Source organism: Osmia bicornis, chromosome 15, assembly GCF_907164935.1.
Source record: "Osmia bicornis bicornis chromosome 15, iOsmBic2.1, whole genome shotgun sequence".
In the NCBI taxonomy this organism is placed as follows: Eukaryota; Metazoa; Arthropoda; class Insecta; order Hymenoptera; family Megachilidae; genus Osmia; species Osmia bicornis.
In genome coordinates, this window is record NC_060230.1 from 8,586,022 (window position 1) to 8,603,675 (window position 17,654).

At 36.9% G+C, this 17,654-nt stretch overlaps 5 protein-coding genes across 9 annotated transcripts; 4 read left to right on the forward strand and 1 right to left on the reverse strand.

Moving 5' to 3' along the window:
- Positions 1-15: 15 nt before the first annotated feature.
- Positions 16-2,710, forward strand: LOC114876512 (probable cysteine--tRNA ligase, mitochondrial). 2 transcript variants are annotated; one of them, XM_029188049.2, is made up of 8 exons: positions 16-723; positions 801-1,096; positions 1,167-1,365; positions 1,478-1,740; positions 1,816-1,952; positions 2,029-2,151; positions 2,244-2,495; positions 2,564-2,710. In XM_029188049.2, the coding sequence occupies exons 1-8, from the start codon at positions 476-478 to the stop codon at positions 2,603-2,605; spliced, it is 1,560 nt and encodes a 519-aa protein (XP_029043882.1). In that variant the 5' UTR covers positions 16-475; the 3' UTR covers positions 2,606-2,710. The 2 variants fall into 2 exon arrangements, with proteins under 2 accessions (XP_029043882.1, XP_029043881.1); XM_029188048.2 differs by lacking the exon at positions 2,564-2,710 and having other exon boundaries at positions 2,244-2,557.
- On the reverse strand, positions 1,289-4,113 carry LOC114876514 (ribosome production factor 2 homolog). 2 transcript variants are annotated; one of them, XM_029188054.2, is made up of 5 exons: positions 3,895-4,113; positions 3,671-3,803; positions 3,010-3,594; positions 2,668-2,935; positions 1,289-1,376 (listed from the first exon to the last, which is right to left on the reverse strand). In XM_029188054.2, the coding sequence occupies exons 1-4, from the start codon at positions 3,915-3,917 to the stop codon at positions 2,714-2,716; spliced, it is 963 nt and encodes a 320-aa protein (XP_029043887.1). In that variant the 5' UTR covers positions 3,918-4,113; the 3' UTR covers positions 1,289-1,376; positions 2,668-2,713. The 2 variants fall into 2 exon arrangements, with proteins under 2 accessions (XP_029043887.1, XP_029043886.1); XM_029188053.2 differs by lacking the exon at positions 1,289-1,376 and having other exon boundaries at positions 2,608-2,935.
- A 2,533-nt stretch (positions 4,114-6,646) lies between these two features.
- LOC114876523 lies at positions 6,647-12,215 on the forward strand. The gene is made up of 2 exons (XM_029188067.2): positions 6,647-7,966; positions 9,751-12,215. The coding sequence occupies exon 1, from the start codon at positions 6,696-6,698 to the stop codon at positions 7,959-7,961; it is 1,266 nt and encodes a 421-aa protein (XP_029043900.1). The 5' UTR covers positions 6,647-6,695; the 3' UTR covers positions 7,962-7,966; positions 9,751-12,215.
- On the forward strand, positions 8,978-9,820 carry LOC123988530. Its single transcript, XM_046288972.1, has one exon. The coding sequence runs from the start codon at positions 8,978-8,980 to the stop codon at positions 9,818-9,820; it is 843 nt and encodes a 280-aa protein (XP_046144928.1).
- A 3,524-nt stretch (positions 12,216-15,739) lies between the features above and the next one.
- LOC114876487 (gametocyte-specific factor 1-like) lies at positions 15,740-17,314 on the forward strand. 3 transcript variants are annotated; one of them, XM_029187995.2, is made up of 3 exons: positions 15,740-15,927; positions 16,218-16,389; positions 16,480-17,314. In XM_029187995.2, the coding sequence occupies exons 2-3, from the start codon at positions 16,222-16,224 to the stop codon at positions 16,561-16,563; spliced, it is 252 nt and encodes an 83-aa protein (XP_029043828.1). In that variant the 5' UTR covers positions 15,740-15,927; positions 16,218-16,221; the 3' UTR covers positions 16,564-17,314. The 3 variants fall into 3 exon arrangements, with proteins under 3 accessions (XP_029043828.1, XP_029043827.1, XP_029043829.1); XM_029187994.2 differs by lacking the exon at positions 15,740-15,927 and adding an exon at positions 15,986-16,010; XM_029187996.2 differs by lacking the exon at positions 15,740-15,927 and adding an exon at positions 16,047-16,136.
- Positions 17,315-17,654: the final 340 nt, after the last annotated feature.

Below are 17,654 nucleotides of genomic sequence, written 5' to 3' on the forward strand. Positions count from 1 at the left end.
GGCAATGACATCATCATTGCACACTTAATTTATGTTTCCCTCCCACTTTATTTTCTAGCCCACGTGGAAACAAACCCACGCATTTAATCGCATTTCACCGATTCATTTTATCATTATTGTACCAACGATACAACTTTCTCATAATTAATTTTGACGGATAATCACTGTTGCTTTCGGAACATTGAAACTGAATTTTTTTTAAAGATGCCGCTCTTAATCTGTTATATCAATTCATGATAACTGTGATTAATATTCTATCATGTATTTATTTAAATTTTTTAAACTAGATGGCGGCAATCATTACTTTCTATGCGCAAGTCATATAGGTTATAAAATTCAAGGTAAAGAAGGTTACGTCGGATTAGGTTAACTATCGAAGTAAACAGTACTTGACAGTACTTATACATATACTTGCATGTAATAAAAACAGAAGTTATTTTTTTAATTTTACATTCAAGTAATCAAAAGCATTCAAATGAATATGTCTATGAAAAATCTCTTTAACTACAAGTTACGGGAATTATGTTATCGTTTCGTACATGCTGAAACAAAACAGAAGAAAATACTGCAGTGGTTAAAACCCATTGGATACGAAACAAATATTACAATATATAATACCCTGACAAAATGTAAAGTACCATTAATTTTGAAGAATAAAAATGTTCTTAATTGGTATGTCTGTGGTCCAACTGTGTATGATTCTGCACATATTGGGCATGCAATGTAAGGCTTAAAATCATTTAAAATACTTTATTTATACAATGGAAAGCTGTTGAATAACAGAGAAATTTATTTTGTAGGACTTACATGAATTTGGATATTATTAGAAGAATATTATCAGACCATTTCAATATAAATACTATAATGGTCATGTGTATAACTGATATAGATGATAAAATAATAGCAAGTTCAAAGAAGAAGCAACAAAATTATCAGACGCTTGCTAAACATTATGAAAATGAATTTATAGAAGATATGAAAATGTTAAATGTTATCAAGCCTCACTTGTATTGTAGAGTCACCGATTATATACCTGAAATTATTGAATTTGTTAATGGGATCATAAATAAAGGCTATGGTTATCTTACAAAAGATGGTAAAACTAATTGATATGATCATTGAATTATTATATTATGTTTATTAACGAATCATTTTTGTTTCTACAGGTTCTGTGTATTTTGATACAACTAAATATGACCTTTATGGAAAATTGGGAACCCCATATCCTGAGAGTAATCATCCTGAAAAGAAGTCAGCAACAGACTTTTGTTTATGGAAAGCAGTTAAACAAGGTGAACCATTTTGGAAATCACCATGGGGTAAGGGAAGACCAGGATGGCACATAGAATGTAGTACAATTGCAAGGTAATATCTTCCTGTGAAAAAAAAAAGAAAAAAATATTGCTTTACGAAGATGAATTAGGAAGTTATTTTTCTTTACGTAATATACCTACATAAAAGCTTGTATTTAAATTAGCACAGTTTTTGGAAATTGTGTGGATCTCCATAGTGGCGGAATAGACCTTGCATTTCCACATCATGAAAATGAAGAAGCCCAATCATGCTGTTACCATGAAGTACAGCAATGGGTGAACTATTGGTTACATTGTGGTCACTTATTTTTAGATGATACAAAAATGTCAAAGAGCTTGAATAATACAATTAATATAAGAGAATTTCTTGCAAAATACACAGCGAATCATTTGAGAATGCTTTGCTTACTTACTAATTATAGAAATGGTATGCTATAAATTTTTATTGACTGATTTATAAACATCGAATATTTTTAAATTAAATATTCATTATGTTTTTTAGAAGTTAAATTTTCTGATGTTATACTGACAAATGCAGTAACTACATTACATAAAATCGAACATTTTATTACCGATTGTGAGAATTACATTGCAGGAAGATGGAATATGGGCAATGTTGATGAAGTTGCATTGTTACATGTTAGTTTTTTATATTCTATTATTTTTATGTAAATGCATCTAAATGTGGAATGTATAATATTAAAATTGATTACAGTGTTTGGACGAAACAAAAAGTAGCATTGATATTGCATTAGCAGACGATTTTAACACTGCAAAAACCATGAAGTTACTTTTAAACTTAATTGATGTAGCAAATAAAATGTTACATAAACCTAATGTAAGTAGAATCTTTGTAATTTTGAATTAAAATTTGACTGTTAGTTTATAATAATAACAGTATTAGAAATAATATTGTTTCATTGAACATAGGACCTTAACAAGAGAAGTATACCAGCAATAGCTGCAGTGTCAAATTATATATCAACAATGTTTTCAAGATTTGGTATTTTAAATTCCTTGACAGCAGAAGATGATAGAATGAACAATATCGTAGAGCACTTCGTAAAATTCAGAAGCGCTGTTCGAAATAGGGCTTTAGAACAAGATGTAAAAGACAAAATCATACTAACGGCATGCGACGAAGCACGATTAAATCTTTCCTCTTGCGGAGTAACAATAAAGGTAAAATATTTGAATAATTTGTTTCGTAAATGCATTTCATATGCAATGTAATTTTATTCTACTTCTAGGACCAGAAAAATGAAACTATTTGGAGTATTAAAAAATACTGAACTCGGTTTTAACCAAAAATTTGTATTGTAAATTAATAGTTTTAATAAAAAATTATATTTACACTTTTTTTTATGCTGATTCTAAAGGACGGTTTTGCGTTAATATTATTAATCGGCTGAATCAGTAGTATTCTTAGACCTTTTTGAACTGTCATCACTGACTTGAATTTCTGTATTTTTTCGTTTCATTTCAGCTTTCTTTTCTGCCATGGTTTTCTTAAGTCCTTTCATCTTTCTTGTTTGAATGCTATTAAGATTTTGTGCCCCGACATGTATACGACCAAAGGTTGTGCCAAGATTATCTGTAGAGACATTCTTCTTCTTTTTAACCTATGATTAAAGGAAAACACGAATGAAAATAAATAGTTCATAAAATAAATTATTTTATGGAATAATAATTTTACCTTCAATTCTTTTGGCTTCTTGCATGCTTGTTTAAAGAGATCTTCAGAAGCAAGTTTAGTACGCCTACATACTAAATCTGCCCTTGGTCCTATTTCTTCCAATTCGATCCTTGGTGTTCTACAGTCAGACTTTTTCAAAAGTATCCTATAGCTTCTTAACATTATTTTATTCTCAACAGCTGTGAAACTGAGAACATGCTCAAGACCTTGTAATCTAATCTTTTCAACTGGCTCTCTTTGAAACATATCCACAAGGAGGTTTTTAATTCTATTAAGTTCATGATTATTTTCAAAAAGTTCTCCATTAAAAACTAACAAAGGTTTAATTCCCTCTGAAACTTTTGGAATTTTAAAGTCTTTTAAACCTTTATAATTTTCTACACCAAATTCTGCCATATCTAATAATGTATGCTCGTACATTCTTCCCAATACAAGATTATGAGGACGTTTTTTATTATGTAAAGCAAACATGAAGAGAGGAGCGTTATACTTCATAGCAAATTTTTCAAGTAGTGTTACATCTTCAAATGGTAGTACATCATTTTTCTTTTGCAATAATGATGCATCTGGTTTCTTCAGAGTATACTAAACCAAAATATTTATTTTGTCAGACATTAATTTAAAACACATTTTGTTACTAATTTCTTCTAATTTAACTTACCAGATCTTTCATAAAATCCAGTACTATTGCAGAACTGTTTTTACCTTTGTAACACAGAGTTTGTTTAGCACCTTCTATCAATTTTGGTTCTTTCTTTAAAATAGCTCTTTTACCTCTATGGGTATTTGGCTTTCTGCAATATATCAATATTTTCAATTTTATAAAAATCTAATGTTTTAACATAACCAATATATGCCACTTAGGTACAGGCTGACAATACTCACACTATTCTGTTTATTACAGGCATTGTGATGTGTATTTTAGAAACTACTCCTTTTTAAAATAATAAAAATATTATACTTTGTAAACAATTATTACTTGATACATGTCGCAAAATACGACACGTGTTTTTGCCAGTAACTACAGATATATATATGTAAATATACTGATATATACAATATACAAGGACTGGCATGGACTGAACATCATTTGTTCTCAAAGAGTCGTGAATTTGTGACTCGAAAACGAGCGCCATCTGCTCTACCCTAATATAAAAATGTGAAACACTTCGCACTACAACAGTCTAATACACGTTGACGGTAACAGAAGATTGCTTCGGTACCCAGGATTGTACCCCTTTGCTTACAGCCTTCAGCTCAGCGTTGTCATATCTCACTAGACAAAGAGAATACGCGCAACGAAATAAACTTACAAGGGGAGGCTGGGACATATGGGACACGGATTTGGTTGAACTTTGTTTTAGGGGATACAAAAATATGACTGTTTTTTTTGTGACTTTAATAGTTTTTTATACGCAAAATCCAAAAATGCAAGTTGTAATTGTCGGAATGTAGCGGTTTAGAAGTTACACGTATCTGAAATGAAGCGTTTTTAGCACATTTCTGAGGGTTAGCATGACGCCATATTGCATTCATCCTCAATTTCATTGGCCCTCGCACGGACCACACTGTGATTTCCGCTTACCTTATTTGAAAACATACTGGATTCGAATCGTCTCAATCATAGATCCAAATAAATCTATTTTATGGTGACGACAAAACCGCCTCCACAAATATTCACATAAGTGGTCTGCAAATTCGTTATCGTGAAATCGCCCCCTTCCTCTCATCCAATCTTTTGCCGGCCGCCAAGTGGATTCAATTTTTTGCGTGTGAGTTCCATCAGTACCTGCAATTATATGTTTTGCAAAATTAATATGATATTATCAAGAAATAAACGCGTTGGCGGGGGAGGGGCAGAGCACTGAAAAACGAACCGAAAGACTCCGTCAACCTGGACTTCAAGTGGACCCAGTGACGAGAAAGCAAAAGCAACGTAAGTCTATCTACGACATCTGACGTCCTGCTCCAACAAGAATTTGTAACTGCTCTCGATTACAAAATGTCTCGCGCTCAATCTCCAACTCGACCAATCCTTGGTGACACTAATTTAATTGTTAACGCGATAGCCGAAAAGTTAATAACGATAGCGGACCGGTTGCAAGCGGTAGAAGGTAGATTAGACGGGAAAGAAAAATCTCAGGAAGGATCAAATCCACACGCCAACGCATTCTCTTGCCATATTCCGGAAACACTATCTGCAGTAATTAACAAGTACGATCAATGTCTGCAACTAATTCCCGATTTCGATGGAACCAATGCCGAATTTTTTATCAGCAGTCTAATGCGCGTATCAGCCATGCTGGTACCGCAACAGCACCCATTCCTGGTAATGGCAATAATTTCGCAGAAATTAAAAGGTAGAGTTGCAACTTCCACATGACCGGATGCGGTAGACACGATTCCAAAACTCATCGAAAAAATTCGATTCTTGTATGGCCGAACAATGGACGCGGCATCATTGAAAACAAAACGCGACGCGTGTAGGCAGGGAATCAATGAGTCCATCGATGATTTCATACGTAGATTCTCGGGAATACAGGACGAAATTATCACAGCCATCAATTCAGAACAGAAATTGAAGTTATACATCGATATTAAAGAAGTAATAGCTAATGAAGAAGCTATCCAATGTTTCCAACGTAACGTAAAGGCGGAAATATCACAATACCTGCTTTCTCAACGATTGGAAACGCTCAACCAGGCATTTGAGGGTGCGAGAATGTTTGACATTGAATTGTCATACATGAGGTCCCAGAGACCAAACTGGACTAGACCGCTAGAGAGACCAAGGAACCGACCTATGGAGCCGAATCGCTACAATCAAAGAGCACCAATGAATCGACCAATGGAACCAGGACGGAACTATGACCCGAACTACCACAATAAGGAGTGCACCTACTGCAAAAGGAAAGGCCATCTGGAAAAGGAGTGCAGGACAAAAAGGTGGAAGCAACAACAACAACCAACCCAACCGGGACAGCAGAGAAATTTTCTCCAAGTGGAGCCTCACAACCATCCACCAGAACAACAGTCGACATCCTCAACTCTAGGGCTACCCTGTCAGAACGAGTGGACAACTCCCCGTTCGTACAACTAGATTTGCCAGGTATCAGCCCCACAAAATTCCTAATAGACACTGGCAGCGAGATTTCATTAATAAAAGAAAAACAATTTAGGGATAACACGTTTTTACGGGGCGAGTCAATTACTCTTAGGGGAATTACGAACAACACGACAGAAACCCTTTACTCGGTATTTATTCCCTTCAACAACAAATGTCACAAATTCCATGTAATCAGTAACAACTCCCCAATACTTCAAGATGGTATTATAGGCGCGGATTTCCTCTATGAAAATGATTTCTCGTTAACCGCGAACGAATTTAAAATAGGAAGTATTGTAAAACGTAGGGAAAACGCGAACTGTAAAAAACCAAACACAAATTGCAAAAACAAAACCGCATTAGTTAATTATGCTGCAACGTCTTGTCCTCTAGATCAGTAGGTAGTAACGCCAGTTGCTCGATTCGTTACAGTTTTTAAATTTCAACAATTTCAACAATTTCCCGCTTCCCGCTATGGTGGCAGACCTGTTCCCTCATTACGCCATTACGCTTTTCTGTGCGATCCGGGACAGTCGTGAGTGAAATCGGTAAGAGGATTTTGGTGTATTTACGTACGGTAATGAGCGTAACACCCCGGAGAAGTTCACGGAGGCGAAGAAGCGAGTCAGAAGACCCTTTTTTAAGGAAGTTGCGATGCCTGGAAGAAGAATACAGGCGGTCGCGTTTTCGACACGGGCGCACGAGATCTCGGCGAAGGGGCTCGGACTCTAGCCATAACAGGCGATGTAGTGCAGATGACTCTGATAAAGAGAATGGCGAGCGTATCGCAGGTGTATACAGACGAACGTCACATTCTAATCAGAGTCACTTAACCTCATCCAAAAGGGACCGTTCATCAAGTTTGTCTGATGAAGTGAGCGGCGAGTGCCATCGGCGAGCTCCATCACGCTCGAGTCGGAGACGTTCGTATTCGAGTGAGAAGGATACGCTGATTTCAGCGATCGAGTCTGACAGAGAGGGCGGTGAGTGTAATCCGAGAGATACGTCACGTCCTAGTCACATATCACTTGAATCGGCAAAACAGACCGATACCGAGGGAACGTTGGGCTTACTTGGAGATGATCCAGCCAAAGACACCCAAAAAGGTCCCGATATTCATGTAGCTGTAGCGGAACGCTGGGATAAAATATTGCGAGATGGTCTATCGAAAGATCAAAAGCGCGATCTTCAAGATAAATATCCTACAATCGGTAATTGTCCTCTAACCAGAGCGCCAAAACTTAACCCCGAAATCAAGACTGCCTTATCGGCGCTTGCGGGAAAAAAGGACCACTACCAGTACCTGGCCCAAAATCAGCTGGGAGCGGGAATTAATGCTATCGGCGCAGCATTAACGGAGGTGTTAAAGGCGGAGAAAAGCATTGAATTGGCGGTCGATTCCACAAAATTTATTGAACGCCTTGCCGATGCAGGTAGAATCCTAGCGGACTTGCACCATGATATGTCAAAAACAAGAAAATCGTTTATTGTACCAGGATTAAATCCTATTGTAAAACAGATTGCGGATGAAAGTCCGATCGATGGCCTATTATTCGGAGAAAAATTCTCCGAAAATCTCAAAGGCGCAAAAGTCATGGAAAAAGCTTCCAAGGATGTGATAAAGCAAGGGGGAAGCTGCTACCGGAAGAGTATTGGTACCACGTCACGAGATGAAAATCGTAGATTCCAGTCATCGCGTTGGAAGCAAAGTGGATATCCCAGCCATCATCAAGGCGAGAAGTTAAACTGGCGTCGTCCCTTCGGTATGAATTATCGAGGCACTCAGCGGAAGGGACAGAAATCGAAAGAGCCCCGGCCCAAGGACAATAGTCAGCACAAGGATTAGACTTGGTAAGAATTGCGGGAAAAATTCAATACTTTCTCCCGCACTGGCAAAAACTGACTGATGATCCATTTATTTTACAATGTGTAAAAGGTTACATTATTCCGTTTGAGAGCCTACCGCAGCCACAATTAAAATTCGCGGAACCGAAATTAACAGTACAAGAAAATATTGCTTGCGAGTCAGAGATCTGTGAATTGCTTAGAAAGGGGGCAATATCTAAGTGCGACCCTAGTAGAAACCAGTTCATTTCGCCATATTTTTTGATTCCTAAGCCCAATGACGATATGCGGTTTATTCTTAACTTAAAAGAATTGAATAAGTTTATCTCAGCTCCCCATTTTAAAATGGAAGATAAAAAGACAGCGATGCGTTTAATGCGTAAAGATATGTTCATGGCATCGATAGATCTCAAAGACTCTTATTTTTTGATTCCAGTGGAGAAGTCGTATAGAAAATATCTTAGATTTTGCTATAGATCCAGATTGTACGAATTCAATTGTGTCCCATTCGGTTTATGTACGGCCCCGTTCGATTTCACAAAGTTAATGAAACCGATAGCCCACTACTTAAGATCAAAAGGTTTTTTGTCGGTATTTTACCTGGACGATATACTGTTGTTACGAAAATCTCAGGCAAACGAGAATGTTACCGGAAGCTGTAGGTTTGACACTAAATTTAGACAAGTGTAAGCTAATACCTTCGAATGAATTAAAGTTCCTTGGGTTTCTGTTTAATTCAAAAGAATTTTGTACAAAATTAACAAGGGAAAAAAGGGCACAGATAAGTAAGTTAGCAATGAAATTCCGAAATACCCATTGTTGTAAAATTAGGAAATTGGCAGAATTTATTGGTATTCTAGTAGCAGCGTGTCCCGCGGTTAGATATGGGATGTTATATACAAAGAATTTGGAACGCGAAAAGTTTTAGCTTTGGAAAGAGTCAACGGTAATTACGATGCGGATATGTTGATTCCGAAGGAGTTAATTCCAGATTTCGAATGGTGGATTAATAAGATAATGATATGTGTTAATCCTATTAGGGAAGACCGTTTCGAGATGGAAATTTTTAGTGATGCATCCCTGTCTGGCTGGGGGGCTGGTTGTGAAGGAGAGCAAACGCATGGGTTTTGGAGTGAAAAGGAACGAGAGGAACATATTAATTTTTTCGAACTAAAGGCGGTCTTTTATGGGCTGAAATGCTTCGCTAAAGATAAGACCTCGTGTGAAATACTGCTACGCATTGACAATACAACAGCGTTGTCGTATATAAATCGAATGGGCAGTATTCAATTCCCTAAATTGGCAAATTTAGCAAAGGAAATCTGGCAATGGTGCGAAGCGCGTAATGTGTGGATTTTCGCGTCTTACATTAAGTCTAGCGACAATACAGAAGCTGATGCAGAGTCCAGAGTGAAACAGACTGAAACCGAGTGGGAATTAGCAGATTGGGCTTATGAAAAGGTAGAATCTACATTCGGGAAGTTTGACATAGATTTGTTCGCGTCAAACGTAAATGCAAAATGCGAAAAGTTCATCTCCTGGCACAGAGATCCAGAAGCTTGGGTTGTAGACGCGTTTACGGTGCTGTGGACTGACATGTATTTTTATGCCTTTCCGCCGTTCGCCATGGTTTTAAGAACAATTCGGAAAATAATCTCGGACAAGGCAGAAGGGGTTTTGATAGTGCTATTTTGGCCTACACAATCGTGGTTTCCACTTTTTAAAGCATTACTCGTATCAGAATCAATTCTTTTTAATCCTGAAGATGATTTGTTATTTGATAATTGCAGACAACACCACCCGTTACGAGCGTCGCTTTCCCTGGTTGCCGGGAGATTATCGGGCAAGCGTTTAGGTTAAAAGGAGTGCCTCAAGACTCCATTCCAGTGATGATGAAGTCCTTATCAGATGGGACAATCAAGCAATATCAAAAACCACTAAATTTATGGTGGGAATTTTGCCAAGAAAACAAGATATGTGTCTTTCAGGCACCAATTCCAAAAGTTCTGGAATTTCTAACGCGTTGTTTAAGTCAAACAAGAACATACGGTACATTAAATTCATATCGATCGGCCGTGGCGTTAGTTGCGGGAGAGGAGATAGGGCAACATCCAATAATTAAAAGATTTTTTCGAGGTGCGGCTCACTTACGGCCTCAAACTCCAAAATATGAGGAAATTTGAGACCCCGATCCAGTACTATGTTATTTGAGGACCCTTTGGCCCCACGAAACATTAACCTTTGAATTACTCACTAAGAAGTTAGTTATGTTATTAGCGTTAGCTACGGCGCAAAGAGTACAAACACTCACCAAAATTAGGATTAGTAATATCAAAATATTTGATACGGAAATTAGAATTAAGATATCAGATAGAATAAAAACATCGGGTCCGGGAAGGATACAACCGATGTTACAATTGCCGTTTTTCAAAGAACAGTCGCGGTTATGCGTGGCGACCATTTTATGCCAGTACATAAAACAATCGGCAAAGATAAGAAAGCAAAGCGAAGATAGGCTATTATTAACGTACAAGAAGCCACACGGGGTGGCGACGCCACAGTCAGTCAGTAGGTGGCTTAAAAGTGTTATGGCCAAAAGTGAGATTGATACAAAGAACTTTGGTTCGCATAGCACAAGGCATGCCTCTACATCCGCGGCGTCTCGCAGAAGTGTGGATATTGAGGCGATTCGAAGAGCCGCAGGTTGGACGGAAAAATCGGATACGTTTACACGGTTTTATAATCGGCCTGTGATAAAAAACACGAGTGTAGCGAGATCGGTTATCGGGGTAGAGATTTAGCTTTAAGTTTGTTATAAGGATAAGGTTTGTCAAGACTGTCAAAGTTCTATCCACTTTAAATGAGTTAAAATACAAATTGCAATAATCTTTAAACATCTACCTATTGATCTAGAGGACAAGACGATGCAGCATAATTGTACGATCAAACGAACTTACCTTAGTGATGTTCGATCGTGATTATGCTAGACGTCTTGTCCGAATAGATCAAACCCCCCCTTCTTTAGTTAGTCCCAACCCGCTTGATCTATTCGGCTTGCAATTTGAGGGCTTTGAAATGTAATGGCGTAGTGAGGGAACAGGTCTGCCACCATAGCGGGAAGCGGGAAATTGTTGAAATTGTTGAAATTTAAAAACTGTGACGGATCGAGCAACTGGCGTTACTACCTATTGATCTATTCGGACAAGACGTCTAGCATAATCACGATCGAACATCACTAAGGTAAGTTCGTTTGATCGTACAATTTTCTTTCATATAGTGGAGCAATTACTAAACTCGATGGAAATGGTCGTCCAATTATTCCGGAATCACTAAAGAATCAAGTCGAGTCAGTCGAAGATTTTGATGAGAAACTGATTTACCAAATGCAATCAATTCCCAAAGACAAAAATAGAATTAACATATTAAGAGAAAATACACGTTTAAGCCATTTAAAGGAAGGTAAAGAACAAATCTGGGAAATCATTTCGAGCTTCCACGATATCTTTGTATTGCCAGGAGACCCGTTACCTAAATCCGCAGTATTAGAACACGAAATTAGAACAACTGACGAAGTTCCTATTCATACAAAACAGTATTGGTATCCACCTATTCACCAGGAAGAAATTAAAAGACAGGTCGCGGACATGCTCGAGAAAGGAATAATTCGAGACAAAGATAGCCCATATAATAATCCTCTGTAGATCGTACCCAAGAATATAGACGCTAGTGGGAAACAAAAATGAAGGTTAGTCATCGACTATCGAAAACTTAACGAAAAGACGATTCAGGACGCGTATCCCATACCTAACATCGATGAGATACTAGATAAATTAGGTAATGCTAAATACTTTTTCGCATTCGACTTAGCTTCGGGATTCCATCAAATAGGAGTAAAGGACTCAGACATTCAAAAAACCGCTTTCTCTACTAACGACGGTCATTTCGAGTATGTCAGGATGCCATTCGGATTAAAAAACGCTCCTCCGACTTTCCAAAGAATGATGAACCGAGGACTACGTGGTCTAATAGGAAATAATTGTTTTGTATATATTGATGACATAATTGTGTTTGGACGTACTCTAGAGAAACACACTAAAAATTTAAAGTTAGTATTTGAAAGACAGGCAATGCGGGTTAAAGCTTCAGCCTGATAAGTGCGAATACCTAAAACCAGAATTGGAATATTTAGGTCACGTCATATCAGCCGATGGAGTATCCCCTAACCCGAAACGAATAGACAATAAAATAATTTTTAACAAAAAAAACATCCGACTTTGAAATGCACTAAAAAGTGTAAAATAATTTCTATTTCATTTATACCAATATTCCATAGCTATTAATAATATCTACTTAATCGTTAAATAGGATACCAAATACATTTCAAAGTTTTCAGAGGCGGCGCAAAATTAAAAACTTTTCCTCTACTAGGAAGATCCTAATTCCGGCGTCGGCAACCTATGATAAATCACCCATTTGATAATTTCAAGTAAACAATATTCAATGGGAATCAACAAACCCATTGCGAATTAACTATACTGCAGTTCACGAGTGACCGCACTTAACTCGCGCAGCATAACGGCCAATCATGTGAATTTGGGAGAGTCTCTGTACAGGAAGAATTTAACAAACGATCAAAACTGCTCATGCGGAATGGGGGTGGAAAGCATGGAGCACGTAATTTGGCATTGTGATAGGTTTTACGAAAATAGAGTAGCTTTGAACACTTATTTGTTAGAAAAGGGGTATGAGGAAGGTGAGGGAGTGCAAAGGATGATTCGAGGAGGGGATTTGGGGGTTTTAAAAAGAACTTACAGATTCTTAGACAAACTTAAAAAAGTAATTTAAACAGAGGTAGGGTACGGAGTTAGGAAGTGAAGGCACCTCTCTTCCCAGACGGAGGAAAGGGTTTAACCGTGAGGTATGTTATGAGTGCGAAATGAGTGATTTTTTGGCGTTTTAATCATAAGTGGATGGGTGTGGAGAGGCACAAGGTGTGGTGTGAAGTATATTTTATTATCTTATTTATTACATTTTTGAATTGTACCGCGCTTTTGTATATCTTTGGCAATATAGGGGGCGTTTCCCCCTGATACGCCATCTTGGGCTACGCCCAAGAAAACTAAATAAATAAATAAATAAATAACTCGCGCAGCTAGTGACCTACTGAGGTCTAGGGAGATTTTTAATAGTGCATGTGATTCCCCTTTACAGCTTGCTTCTTACTTTGCGTTCACATCATTTTTTTTTTTGCGACAAATAATAGGAATTTCATTGTATCGTGAAACTTTACAATATCATCACCGGTTATCACTTATCGTACGTCATATATTTCTGCCCACCGTTTATATGTTCGCAAAGTACAGGGTGTCCCAGAACTGGGATAGGAGCCGAAGAGGGATGATTGGTAAGGTCATTCTGAACAACTTTTTCCTTTGCCAAAATGTTGGTAAAGGCTTTGTTTTCGAGTTATTAACAAAAAACACTGGCCAATCAGAACACGCCGTTAGTGCGGGCCGAATCACGAGAGTGCGTGGTTCTCCCTATGCGCGTGGACGCTAACTTTCGTTGGGCAAAAAGGGGACAGATAAGTCCCCAAAAGCGCCGGCCCCGTCAGGGGCGAAATTTTAGGATAGGATAGGAAGTCGGATGTTTTTTTTGTTAAAAATTATTTTATTTCACACTTTTTAGTGGAGCCAGTAGAATTTGTAGGATAGTGTAAGGTGATTTTAGATTTCTGTTGCTTAGCTAATAACCATAAACCGAAAAAAAATTGACCGAATTTAAGTTGTTAATAAACAACAAATTTCATAAATTTTTGCAAGTGGGATCATCGCGGATATACCTCCTACTAAATGTGAAAGGTTTCATCGCTATCGGTACATTCCCTGCAGCATAAACGCCGGAGATATAAATGAAGTATTACGTATTTTGCGATAAAAGTCGTTAGGAATGAAAAAATACAAAAATTTTTTTGCAGGACCAATTAGAAGATATACTCTATAAGATGCAAGAAGTTTCGTTCCGATTGGTCTATCCGTCTCGCAGTAATCGGCGACCGTACGCCGCACGTACATGAAATAGTACGTTTTTTGCAATAAAAAGCGTTCGGAGTGAAAAAATATAAAATGTTTTTCTAACGGGACCAATCGGGAGACATACTCTACCAGATGCAAAAGGTTTCGTTCCGATTGGTCCAACCGTCTCGGCGTAATCGGTGAACATACATAAAAAAAAATAAAAAAAATATACACATCGAATTGAGTATCCTTCTCCTTTTCGAAGTCGGATAAAAATAAAAACATACCCAGTGCCCAAAACGAAAATCTTATTCTTATTTCTTATTCTTTGGGTCTGCCGTTCCTAGCGTAGACCCCCGCTGAGGCACTGACTGCTACAACAGGGCCATTTTTACGACTTGCTACTCAAACCGAAACGTATCTACTGAAAATCGGGAAATTTGTAAACGCTATATCTTGAAAACTAATTAAAATCGGGTGTATACATTACAGCTTAATGAATTTGTCTTGAAAAGCACTATCACGTGATGTGAAAAAAAATATATAGTTCCATTTAAAAACCGAAACTTGACCATCATATCCTTTAAACTAATAATGTAAATAAATTTTCGTTCACGCCAAAAAATGGGCCCCCTTGTACCGTGCAATTTCCATATAAACAATTTTTCCTATCATCAATAGTTACGAAATAAAACGTCTGTCATACTTTAGCGCGGACACACTGTATATGTACATATGTCTGTACAGGGTGATCCTCTCGCTAGGGGACACAAAGGAACACTGACGACAATGGATCCCTTGACCGCATCATAAAGAGGTCCGTATTGTCACGTGCCAGTGGGGACCTACCCGGGCCGAAACAACTCTGTGTGTCTTCATGGTGCGGTCAAGGGATTCATTGTCGCCAGTTCCTTTGTGTCCCCTAGCAAGAGGATCACCCTGTATACCCTGCAAGGCACGTACCGATTGCGATGAAACCTTTCACATCTAAAGCCTCGTACTGACTTGTGAAATTTCTCCGGCTGTTCGCGCAAACCTTTCTACCTGGGGTACCGTAAACCTTTGTATCTGGGTTCTATGTACAGGGTGATCCTCTCGCTACGCTACCCAAAGGAAGTGCCGCCACAATAAAATGTAGAAGTCGACATCCCATTTCTATCATCGCTTACTTGACCCCTGCAGCGAAGACGGCTGTGTGCGTGAAAATGCATGTAATGAGCAGAAGAGTCCCATTTAAACGCTACGGAAAACAGAATATTTTCTTAACACATTTCCACGCACACAACCATCCTCGCCGCAGGGGCCTCGACGGTCATGTAAGCGATGACAGAAATAGGATGTAAACTACCACATTCTATTGTGGCGGCACTTCCTTTGGGTAGCGTAGCGAGAGGATCACCCTGTAGAAAGGTTCTTTCTACCGTAAACCACTGTACCACTTTATATTTGGGGTCGTCTATCTGCTCCCAACCAACCCTCCAAATTTCATCTTGATCGGCGACCGGTCGTATTCGGAACTACCGAGCCAAAAACTGAAATCGTTTAGTTCAATTTTGAAAAAATTATTCTGTTATAAAGCATGTGCCACTACTTTTCGGATCCTCTGTATGTCTACGCCAATGTTCGCCTCGCATTATCTCACTCAGTCTCGATACGTCTCATCGACTTTCTTCGTCACATGGTCTGAATTAGTGTTCGTGATTGTTTTAGCCAATAGTTCGCTGGAACTGAAAATGCGTGTGAAATGAGCTGTCTCCCTTCCATTTTGACCAATCAGATTTGTGGCCTTCTCATGAGATTTCTGTTCATCGGTCCACAGACTAATGTTACATAGAACAAATAATATTAAAGACAGTATCGGACAGTAATAATTAGCAATTATTCCATGATTTATAAATCATCTAAATAGAATTGTATGTAATATTTCATAGAAATACAAAATCAGCGAAGGTAATGTAGCGTATGTAACATAATTATACGCAAAAAGTAATTGCACACCAACTTTTATTTTTATTTTTTATTTTTATGATTAGGTAAAGATATAAAAATAATTTCGTTTTAGAAAATAAATATTTTATCAAATTTACTTCTCTAATAATTAATTTAAAGTATTATTATATGATTTGCTATTTGGTTATATTATAAGTAAAAGTTTGATGGTAATGAAACAATGGCACTGTTCATGTTTGTACATTGCTGCTTGCAATTTATATCACCTTTAAAACAATTATCTTTTTTAGAGAAATGAGTGGTAATGACAGGTATATAACATGCCCATTTAATGAGGCACATCATATACTAAGAGCTCAGTTTCAGACGCATTTAGTCAAATGCAGTAAAAATTATCCAATGCATATGAAAGATGTATGCCCTTTTGATGCGACACATCGGTTGGTTCCAGAAGAGTTTAAGGTAATTTAATTGTAACATTTGTACAGTTATTATAAACCTATACAAGTGATTCGTTTTGTATTTTAATACTGCTATTGTTTATTATTATAGCATCATCTTAGAGTATGTCCAAGTAGAGGAAATGTGCAGTATTATCAAAACATATTGGGACCAGAACAAGCACGTGATGTATAGACTACTGTGAATGATATAGAGGATTGGTCCTTCTGATTATGAGGATGACTAATAAGACTTCAGTATTTCTATTATGACAGTAATGATAAGATATCATTAAAAAATCAGCTGCATAATCGCCATACGATTTTGACAAACATTTTGTTTTATGGTTTTGTTATTAAGTAAAATGATAAGATATCGTTAAAAAATCAGCTGCAAAATCGTCATACGATTTTGACAAACATTTTTTTATGGTTTTGTTATTAGATAAAATGATAAGATATCATTAAAAAATCAGCTGCATAATCGCCATACGATTTTGACAAACATTTTGTTTTATGGTTTTGTTATTAAGTAAAATGATAAAATATCGTTAAAAAATTAGCTGCATAATCGCCATACGATTTTGACAAACATTTTGTTTTATGGTTTTGTTATTAAGTAAAATGATAAAATATCGTTAAAAAATTAGCTGCATAATCGCCATACGATTTTGACAAACATTTTCTTTTATGGTTTTGTTATTAGATAAAAATACTTATTTTGTTTTATGATACTTGATTATTGATAAATTGCAGCTAAACGAAGTATGCATATAATACAAAAAGATATAATTCTTTTCCAGTAATTATATAAGATACATTTGGGTAATTACTATAGTATCTTTAAGACTATAAGTTCATAGAGGATTTCAGGTCCTTATTTTTATATTAATAATTTCATGTGAGCACATATGTAAGAATTTATAATAAAATTAAATGTCACACAATCCATGATATTGTATTTTTCTGTTTACATTAGACGTTAAAGTTTTACTAAAATATTTCAACCAAATGTTCATAATGGTTTAAATAAAAAAGATTTAAAATAAAGACTTCTTCCATGCCAACAAAATTTTAGAAACCCAGATATTTATAAAAGATTGGTCAATATATTTTTGTTTATTACTGTTATCTATAATTTGAAGTATCATTTGCAATAAACAATTATATTAAAATATATACATATAAACAAAGATCTATTTTTTAAGTGTTAACAATCACTTTACAGAACACACCCAGACTCTGTAACCATTTCATCGGCTTTTAGAACGAACGTTGTCTGTGTGT

Excerpts from the sequence above, each read along its gene's own strand:
- LOC114876514 (XM_029188054.2), bottom strand. The coding sequence starts at position 3,917 with ATGCCTGTAATAAACAGAATAGT. Across the intron at positions 3,595-3,670 it reads TGGATTTTATGAAAGATCTG|TATACTCTGAAGAAACCAGA; the intron begins GTAAGTTAAATT and ends ATTTTGGTTTAG. Across the intron at positions 2,936-3,009 it reads AGAAGCCAAAAGAATTGAAG|GTTAAAAAGAAGAAGAATGT; the intron begins GTAAAATTATTA and ends CTTTAATCATAG.
- LOC123988530 (XM_046288972.1), top strand. The coding sequence starts at position 8,978 with ATGATATGTGTTAATCCTATTAGGGAAGACCGTTTCGAGATGGAAATT.
- LOC114876523 (XM_029188067.2), top strand. The coding sequence starts at position 6,696 with ATGAGCGTAACACCCCGGAGAAGTTCACGGAGGCGAAGAAGCGAGTCA.
- LOC114876512 (XM_029188048.2), top strand. The coding sequence starts at position 476 with ATGAATATGTCTATGAAAAATCTCTTTAACTACAAGTTACGGGAATTA. Across the intron at positions 724-800 it reads GCACATATTGGGCATGCAAT|GACTTACATGAATTTGGATA; the intron begins GTAAGGCTTAAA and ends TTTATTTTGTAG. Across the intron at positions 2,152-2,243 it reads AAATGTTACATAAACCTAAT|GACCTTAACAAGAGAAGTAT; the intron begins GTAAGTAGAATC and ends CATTGAACATAG.
- LOC114876487 (XM_029187994.2), top strand. Across the intron at positions 16,390-16,479 it reads TGGTTCCAGAAGAGTTTAAG|CATCATCTTAGAGTATGTCC; the intron begins GTAATTTAATTG and ends TTATTATTATAG.